The 10,025-nt window shown below is 45.0% G+C and overlaps 1 protein-coding gene across 2 annotated transcripts; it reads right to left on the reverse strand.

Annotated features, from left to right (window-relative positions):
- Window positions 1-5,948: 5,948 nt before the first annotated feature.
- pmp22a (peripheral myelin protein 22a) lies at window positions 5,949-9,256 on the reverse strand. 2 transcript variants are annotated; one of them, XM_060076554.1, is made up of 5 exons: window positions 9,057-9,256; window positions 8,271-8,360; window positions 7,982-8,075; window positions 7,690-7,830; window positions 5,949-7,413 (listed from the first exon to the last, which is right to left on the reverse strand). In XM_060076554.1, exons 2-5 carry the CDS (start codon window positions 8,346-8,348, stop codon window positions 7,256-7,258), a joined length of 471 nt encoding a protein of 156 aa, XP_059932537.1. In that variant the 5' UTR covers window positions 8,349-8,360; window positions 9,057-9,256; the 3' UTR covers window positions 5,949-7,255. The 2 variants fall into 2 exon arrangements, with proteins under 2 accessions (XP_059932537.1, XP_059932529.1); XM_060076546.1 differs by having other exon boundaries at window positions 9,094-9,255.
- Between the last annotated feature and the right edge of the window lie 769 nt (window positions 9,257-10,025).

The raw sequence follows: 10,025 nt of genomic DNA on the forward strand, positions 1-10,025 counted from the left end.
TGTGTGTGTGTGTGTGTGTGTGTGTGTGTGTGTGTGTGTGTGTGTGTGTGTGTGTGTGTGTGTGTGTGTGTGTGTGTGTGTGTGTGTGTGTGTGTGTGTGCTTGAGAATGTCAGTGTATGTGTGCGAGTATATGCATTGTGTGAACAAGTGACCAATAGTCAAGTCGTTCTTTTAATTAATCTCCGCCAGGATCTTTTCGCCTCGGCCCCTGAGTGTTTACCTTGGCTCTGAACGGCTGAGGATTTGATTCATCTGGAGTCCAGGGGCCCCCACCATAGGACCTGGGGGCCATCAGTCACCCAGGGGAGCCATCCAGGCTGGCAAGACAAACAAAGACACGCTACCCCTCCCTCTCATGTGCAACACCTAGCGCCCCGCGCCGCCGCGCCGCCTGCTCCGAGGGCCCCTCGTCGCTCTGAGGGCCCCCCACCGGGGTCAGGAGGGGTCAAATAACCCTGGCAAATCCTTGCTGACCTCTGATTGGCCATCGCCAGCCATCCGTCATTTGATCAAGCAGTCAGATACCCCGCAGGCTGCCGCCATGAGCGTCTATTCGATTGGCGGGGATCCTCCCCACCGTTATCTGATCTGAGCGCCATCCCATCCAGTCTGATGAATGCCCTCTTGCATCATGGGAGATACGATTCCCAGACAATGCATGAACGCATTCTGTCCTTCTGTCGGTGTCTAAATATTGGGAGGTTGTAACACACTGTGAATCATTTTTTCCAACACTTACCATGCTGTTGATGTCATGTGATGACGTCACGGTGGTGAGGTGGGCGTGGCCAAGGATCTGGGTTGAGACCAAGGTGGTGCTCGTGGGAGGACCAAACAAAGAGTTGAGAATGATTAACCGGGTTAATGTATACACTGTCCGTCGGGTCTGATTCCGATTCCTTCTCCCTACCAGTGAGGCTAGGTTTTGAGAGAACCAAAAAGAGCATTTTACTATTTTAACTATAGCTCATTTGAGAACAAACAACCAATAAAATCATCCCCCCCCTCCCTACGTTTCTCTACCATCGAGAGGTGTAACGTTCCCAACCTGTGATTGAAAGGTGAGAGCGATAACACAAACCAATCAATGAAGGGATCCCCTGATTGGTCAGAAATGAGCCGGAGGCTTCGGTTTTACATGTACATTGGCTCATACAGAGGCGGCCACTGCCTACCGGTGCAAATTTTCTCCAGAGCATTACACTCACTAATAGCTGAAGGATGCCTATGGCATTTATAAAAAAAAATAACACTCTAATTATAACTATAACGTCTTACCTACAGGACCTTTAACTCAGTCAATGTTTTGGTGACGCAAACAACGTGGTGAATTTGCACTATAAGTGAAACGGCCGGCTATATGAGGCAGGGTTTGAGGCGAGTGATGGCCAGACTCAAACCAGCGGGGGTCTTCATTCAGTTCAAGCAGTTCAAGTTGAGACCAGATACATAACGTGCGTGCTGCAAATAGGCCGACATTAATAAAAAGGTGTGAATAATTAAGTTTCCATGGATATATAGAATAAAACAAACGTCATGGATGCATCATTTATCTAGTGTAGGCCTCTTACCATGTTAGATTGCTGAAGTACACCCCGTGTTCTCAAAACGCTGTTCAAATTCGTTTTGAAGTGAATAACTTTTCCAACATGGAATTACTGAAAGCCGGTTCCGGGTTTGGTTAGATGTTATCGGAACCAATCATCGCCGACGCTGTTAAAGGGACAGCGTTTGTTTTCGAGTCTTCTGTAGGGCAGGCGCCAAATAATTATGAATGAGGGAGCTATGGTGGTTGTTTATGGCAAATGCTAATTAGTCGAAATGTATTAATAAATTTGGACGCAACAAGCAATAACAAATAATACTACACATATATAGCCTACGAATCAACAAATCAAATCACACAACAAGCAGTAACGGTCATCATCAAATTGAAATCGCAAATGATAGATATGATTTCATAGTTCAGTTTTGTTACATATAAGTCAAGTCAGTCCAAAGTCTTCAGATATATATTATTAGAACGTAATTATCTTTATTATTTTTTTATTGGCACTTTTCAGGGGGAACTTAAGCCCTATAGTCCCCCGCGCCGTCGCTGACAGCAAGTAACATTAGCGTTGATTTAATTCATTCAATTACTGTTCACATACTGAGACGTCAAACTGTGCAACCACACCTCTGCCGCTGGTGTACCTACTTCATGTCTTTGCTAGCATGAAGCCTTTTTAAGTGACTCCTAAACACAGGTATCACAGCTCCTTGATGTTCATAGCTGTTGCCATCTAGAGCAGTTACAGAGACCGTATAGTCCCTCTGCCTTGTTGCAGCGTACCTTAACGTCATGTACGACTGTGTGAGAATAGTCAGTATGAGTCACCTCACAGTCCTACATTAAGTGCCAAACTCTAAAGCCTTGACACTTCACACTTCAGCCCGTGCGAATTTCTATTCACTTTATTGAATTTGAATGTGTGTGTGTGTGTGTGTGTGTGTGTGTGTGTGTGTGTGTGTGTGTGTGTGTGTGTGTGTGTGTGTGTGTGTGTGTGTGTGTGTGTGTGTGTGTGTGTGTGAGTGAGTGAGTGAGTGAGTGAGTGTGTGTGTGTGTGTGTGTGGGGGGGGGGGGCTGTTTGAAAGTGAATGTGTATGCCTGTGTGTGTGAGTGTGTCTGTCATTCACATACGTAACATTCATCCATATATTCTCTGTCAGGATGTGTATCACCAATGAAATAACGAGACAGCGTTTTTCTCTAGTCATCTTGTGACACAAATACACGACTCGTACCACCAGGGAGTTGAATCGTAAGACAATTTGGCTTGCTGGTGTGCCGATCACACAAGCACATGCACGCAAGAACACACACAGACACACATACACACACCTACGCAAGGGCACACACACACACACACACACACACACACACACACACACACACACACACACACACACACACACACACACACACACACACACACACACACACACACACACACACACACACACACACACACACATTTCCCCATGATATTCTAGAGTGAACAAAAAATTAGTGTATTATATTCCACATCGTCTCGTTGTACTTACAAATGTAATATTTCACGACCACCAAATCGTCTTAAATTAAAGACAGCCCCTCTGGGATTAGAGATGTTCTAAACTTGATATTTTGGGAATGTGTTCCCATAAGTCCAGAGGCCGTTTTTGAGGGTTTGCTTTCATACTTTGTGCTATAATGTATTGAGTTTGCCGCATATTATAACTCATTTTACAGGCACAGTATAACGTTTGATTCTTCAGGCCTTCTCACTGCTGATTAAATCATCACTGGATCAAAGTTGACCTCTTTTCGAAATTACATTTCAAATATATTCTACAACGTTATCTTTCTAGGTATATATCCATATATCTATCAAACTATTTTCTATCTATCAGTCAGTCAGTCAGTCAGTCTGTCAGTCAGTCTGTCTGTCTCGCTGTCTCTCTCTCTCGATCAATCAATCTTTCTGGATATATGTGTGGGTCTGTCTAGCTGTCTCTCTATCTGTCTGTCTGTCCGTCTGTCTGTCTGTCTCTCTGTCCGTCTGAAATCCATCCATCTTCCTCGACAGGATGAGACGACAGGAAAACAGGAAGTGGGGGGGGGGGGGGTCATTCCTGTGTGCATTGTGGTGGGTCCGAGGTGGATGCGGGGGGGTGTTAGATTGGAGGGGCTCTAACAGCAGGGGTCGTGGGTCAGAGCTGCCCGCTAGGTTCCACGTCTGCAGCTCCAGCTCGGATCCTGTCGGTGCGGCCCGTCAAAGCGGCCGTCCACCCGCTCACTAATGTGGATTAGCAAGACAAAGGGAGGGCGGAGGTGGGCGGGGCCAAGGCGGCTTTGATCTCTCTGAGATATATGGGAGTGACGAAATCGTCCCATCCCATCCAGCGCAAGTCCAGTCCGCCGCCGGCCTCGACAGAGTGCCAGGGGTTTGTTCCGGGGGACCCGCTACCATGGATATAGTCGAGCAACAAGCCGAAATGGAGGAAAACTTGCGAGTGTGTGTGTGCGTGTGTGTGTGAGGGGGGGGGGAGGGGGGGTTAAGCTGTCTCAACAGACCCATTCAGGAAGTCCATCAGCTGGCGACAGTCTATTGTATAATAACCACTGTGGCTCTTACCGCCTGCCCGGCGACACAACAAGCCAGGAGTGCCTGATTGGCCGGGTTCGTCTTGGGGGGGGGGGGGGGGGGACCCAAGCACGTCTACGCAGCGCCGGCGGCCATGTTGGCGCTGGTTCTTATGGTCAAAGACCGACGAGAGAGACACAATTAGCAAGTCTTCAGCGAACGTCAGTGAACACTTGAGATGTATTTAATTCACTCAGTCAACATAAGGACTCTATAGTGACTGGGGCGGGGCGGGGGGGCAGGGGGGGGGGGACCCAGCACCCGTCCCGTAGTTAACGCTAAGTGGTGCCCGCCTCCTGAGACCCAGCAGAGCGATAAAGAACCCTGAAGGTTAACCACATTTGGGGCCGGAGCTGTGAGGGGCCTTCGAGGGCCCTGAGGAGTTCCCTGTGACTGGCTCAATATGTTATCAGGATGCCCCAGAGCCTCTCTTTACGGAGCCGCTGCACTCACAGGGCCCCCGCTCCGCCCTGCTACCGGGGCCCTAATGAAGTTACACAGGGAGCCGTCACCCTGGGCCGGAGAGGGCGGCAGCAACACTGCTACCGTAATGAGGTGTGTGTGTGTGTGTGTGTGTGTGTGTGTGTGTGTGTGTGTGTGTGTGTGTGTGTGTGTGTGTGTGTGTGTGCGTGCGTGCGTGCGTGCGTGCGTGTGTGTGGGTTGGGTGGGTGGGTGTGTTGGTGTGTGTGTGCGTGTGTGTGTGTGTGTGTGTGTGTGTGTGTGTGTGTGTGTGTGTGTGTGTGTGTGTGCGTGCGTGTGTGTGTGTGTGTGCGTGTGTGTGTGTGTGTGTGTGTGTGCACTCCAAAGAGGACACACCTGATGTAAACATGTTAATATGTGGGTGTAAAGGTTTGTGATGCAGAAGGTGTCGACAACCAGTTCTGTTAGTACTTTCAGTGGACCCATCATAACATTGCCTGGGCTAGAAGTATTCTTTAATCATGGCTTATTCTGCTTTGTTGCACGTGAAGCAGCATCATCAGGCCAACTTTTGAAATGGATATGATTATTTGACACTGGTTACCTACACTAATGAGAGGATTATATTTAAACAACAATGAGGGGGATATCAGGTTCATATCAATAACGCACAGCCTAATTAATGCAGTTCACTTGGTTTCTATAGCTCTTTCACTGTTATCAGTGATTAAGCATTCAATAAAGTTGGAGTTTCAATTTCAGTTTATCCATAGTTGGATTGAATGTCCTCTCTAGGTTTTGTTTTTAATGGGAGTACAAAAAATTAGATCAAAGGAAGCATCCAATTTCGATTATCCACCGAAGCTTGTTATTTTTGGAAAGGAAATAACATCGACTAGGATTAGTGTCAGCTAACACCGGTATACGTGCATTGAAACGCAATAGACTAGAACAGTATATCACTCAGAGTTCCAATTAACAATAAAGTAACAATATTGTTTGTTTCTCAAGATGATTACCGAATCTCTCATTTGGCAATGGAGAACTTTAAAAATATAGATGTGAATAAGTTAAATGTGCTACTGACACCACCTAGTGGAGGACTATGGACTTTTTCTCTCTCTCTCTCTCACTTGCAATCCTGAACATTTATATGTTCACAAATTATCTTCTTCTGAGGTTAGGGATCACTCCCCAAGTGCAGCATCAACCCAAGCGCTAAAACTTTTACTGCGCATGACTGTCAGCTGAGTAGATACAGCTCCCTCTGGTGGTACAACAGCAGTACCACTACAGACCATTTTATTGCCGTTGATCCCAACAGACTTGTTGTTTAGTTTTAACATTTAAGAAAATAATTGACTTAATACGTTTTATTTAGAATTACACTGACAAAGAAATTGTTTATTTGTACAAAGAATTTCAAACACACATCATGAGAGTTACTAACAATGTTAAAATTGAAACACATAGTATGCTATACAATTCAAGAATGGTAGGTTTTTTTAGAAAGCACCATTTTCCAAAACTAGAAAACATAGAAAACCAAAAATATGGAAATACAAAAAAAAGCTATTTGGCACATCAAAATAGAATGATATTTCAGAATGTCTTCATTAGTTTATAAACACGTCCCATCCACTGAGGATGTAGATTGTCCTATTCCTTCATTAACACAGATATTCCAAGTCAAGACACAGTATACAAAGGGAGTAACAATCTGACATGACTGCGGGTAAACTAGAAATAAATCCCAGTGAAAAGCATAACACTTCAGCTGTATCTGTATTTCTCTTTGGTGCAGCTGTATGAGTCTTCATGAGCCATCAGTCATGAGCAATATGGAATTAACTTGAAAACACTATGTACAAAAGGTATGTAAAAAAAAGAATGTTATAAATATGTCTAAAAACCACAGACACTATGTACATCTCTGCACCGCGGCATGGCAGTTGTTTTGGGTTTGTTTTGGGTTCCTGTGATGTTGTCAGGCAGGGTGGGGTCGACGCGAATGATCCAGTTTTAAACCGAATCAAAAATGGCCACACCATACAACATCCCGCGCTGTTGCTATGGAGGACACCCTTAAACTTCCCGCAGTGTTGCTATGGACGAATACGGCTTTCAAATGAGACGAGGCATTGATGTGAGTTTGTCATGTTTTCTTCTTTTTTTTCCGGCATAATTTGTTTTGGGATCAAGTGATAGTTTACGAAAATAATGACAACCCGACGTCTCAATTGGCATTTTACTACGAAGCGACTGCATTGCACTTGTTCTCCGATGTTTGGACGCTAGTCTAGATGGTCTGTGGGCAGTAGGCACTTTATTTGAACTGTATTTTAACTTTAAACTTTTTATATATAGGAGAGTTCTGCTCCATCGCGGAACGCAACCTCTACTGCGTTTCCACGGAAAAAAAACTCGGAAAAGTTGGATCATTAGCATCGTACTTCGGCTTCGGACCGACACAGAACGCGACTTCCCAATCAATGACGTCAATGTTCCGACTTTTATGCAGTTTTGCGGAAATAGAGTAGAGGTTGCCGACCGCGATCGGCGTTCTCTGATATCATAAAATAACCCATTTGATTGCGCACTATGGGTGAGCTAGGGTCTGCTATATCCACCCCAGACACTCTGTCCCCTCTCTACGTCACCACTCTCATTCCCTCTTCCTCAAGATGATGTAGATGAGGCCGCTGATGAGGGACAGAGGGAAAGCCACCCAGGCCAAGACGTAGGCGTAGCCGTAGGAGGTGCCCGCCCCTTCGTCAGGAGCCATCACCGTGTAGATGATGGCTCCACACATCACAAACAGACCTGGACGCGAGAGACAGGGAGGAAGGGAGGGAGGTAATGGGAGAGAGAGAGAGAGAGAGAGAGAGAGAGAGAGAGAGAGAGAGAGAGAGAGAGAGAGAGAGAGAGAATAAAAGGAGAGAGAGAAAGAGGGGGGTTCGAGGAAGAGATTGAGGAGAGTGAGAAGGAGAGAGCGAAACAAGTTATTCATTAGCTTCAGATCAGTGCGTCATCACTGCTTGTCGCCTCCCACATGTGCAGAGGGGCGTGGCCCGGGAGTGACGATGAGGTCACACTTACTGGCCAGGATCTGGAAGACGGCAGTGAAGAAGAAGCGTCCGCCCTTGACCAGTCTGAACAGCTGATACAGGAAGGCGATGAGGGAGAAGAAGCAGAAGAGCACGGACAGCACCATGAGAGCCTGCACTGCCTGGATCCAGTCTGCAAAGACACACAGAAATGAAACTGTTATTGATACACCACCGCATCCACGCACAAGAAAGCTGTCACAGGATTTCTTATTGTTTCTCGCCAATATCATGTGGGCGAACAATAATGCCCCTTTGCCACAAGGAAAAAGTAGTTTTCTCACCTTCATTGCTGGCGGCTTGGCAGTGGTAGCCACCATTGACGGTCATGCATCTGTACCAAAGATCCTGGCTGCTGGTGCCCCCTACAGTCCACGCCTTGTAAACACAATAACAGAAAGCCACCAAGTTAGTATTTATTTAGCCACAGTCAAAGACAAACTCATCGCCAGCAACAACATCCCTATTTAATAACCAGATATAGTGTAATAGAACAGAGAGTAGGGCTTATGTTTCAACCATTTAAAAAGAACAACAACAATGATACTGGTAATAAAAAGGGTATTAACTTACGTTTGCCGCCGTTGAGACAAACAGAAGCACCAGAATGATAAGGTGCAAAACAAGCACTCCGAGAAGAATGAGCAGCATCTTGAGGCGGATCTGCAGAGATGGAGACAGAATAACCACATTGAAGTCAGCAAAAAAGGCTCCAACAATAAATCCAATGAAGCGCTTTTCACCGACGAATACCAACACAAGAGGGCGCTGTTTCTCTACTCTACGTTAACCACAATGTTTACTTGAATTTGAAAAGTATCCTCTTACACTACTCCGATTTGAAAGCGTGACGATTTACTCGGATTTAGTTCGGATTCAATTTGAACGCTTAAATGATGAATCTCATTCAGCAAATATACAATAAGGTTAAAATTGTATCCAACCTAGGCATCAGTAAAACATTGATAAATCGTTCTCAACTTCAACTTATTCAGCGTACGTGTATTTATCCATACAATTCAATAGAGAGTTTACTTCACAATGAAGCAAAACGTGTAACGACAAAGCGCAGGACCATGGGGCCACGATGTGTTAAAACCCCTGAGCACACTGAACCACTCAATCCATCAGACTGGAAAACATTCCAACGTAGTAGCGCCATGCATGTCTCTGCTCCGTTTCTCCTTTCTTATCATTATTGTTCTCCTTTTCAGGACACGATTGCAACACATAAACGGCACAAAACAGGTTACAATATCCACCAAACTTAAGACAAAATAACAAAAAGATCCAGAGTCGGTTAAATCCAGGAATGAAGTCCTGATTAATAGTAAGCAAGTTAAGGAAAAAAGTGCTCACTCAGAAATGCAAAAGCTTCACAAAAAGGCAAACTTACAAAAGATAAGTTGAGAAATAGAGTTCCTTGGAAAATAGGTGAAATGGAGCGTTGGTGAAATAAACCAGTGAGATCCCGCTCTAACAGCCTCTAACCGCGGAGCTACTATTCCAGATGTGGCACACACACCCCAGTCAAACTTTTTCTCTGCGTGCGAACACCGCCCTTCAAACGTTGATACGTCACCAGCCTCAGTGTTTTCAGTGTTACGCGCTATGGTTACGTGTAGCATGGGCGGTCATCCCCTTCACTACTAGTGCCTGTATTTGTAGTATCAGTTGTGTCCCCCAAGAAATTATATGTGACATACATACACCACCATCATATGCATTTCATATCGAGTGACGACAATATTTTTATATTACATATTCATTGACACGTTTCATCTTCATCTATTAATTAGCTAAGGTTTAGCACTATGGATATTTTAATCTTGCATTTTGAAGCATTTTCCACTTCACTTTTATAGTAAAATACTTCCAAGGGCCAGTTTGCATGTAGTTTACACAATCTCTACTTAATGTGGGTTGACCAAGTTTCTGTTTTCTCCACATGGATTATACCCTAACATCAAAGTATGCACATTCTACACTTGTGTTATATTTGTGTGTGTGTGTGTGTGTGTGTGTGTGTGTGTGTGTGTGTGTGTGTGTGTGTGTGTGTGTGTGTGTGTGTGTGTGTGTGTGTGTGTGTGTGTACGTGTGTGTGCTTTCAGCATATGTTGCTGATTACATGTGTGAGTCTCTTTGTGTGTTTTTGAGTGTGTGGGTGTGTCGGTGCATTTTTTGCATGTGTTTTGCTTTGATGTGTACGCGTGAATGTATGTATGCATGTGTTTGTTTGTGTGAGTGAATGTGTGTATGCATGTGTTATTGTGTGTGAGTGAATGCGTGTATGCATGTGTTTCTGTGTGTGAGAGTGAATGGGTGTAA

The sequence above is a fragment of the Gadus macrocephalus genome, chromosome 2 (assembly GCF_031168955.1).
Source record: "Gadus macrocephalus chromosome 2, ASM3116895v1".
In the NCBI taxonomy this organism is placed as follows: Eukaryota; Metazoa; Chordata; class Actinopteri; order Gadiformes; family Gadidae; genus Gadus; species Gadus macrocephalus.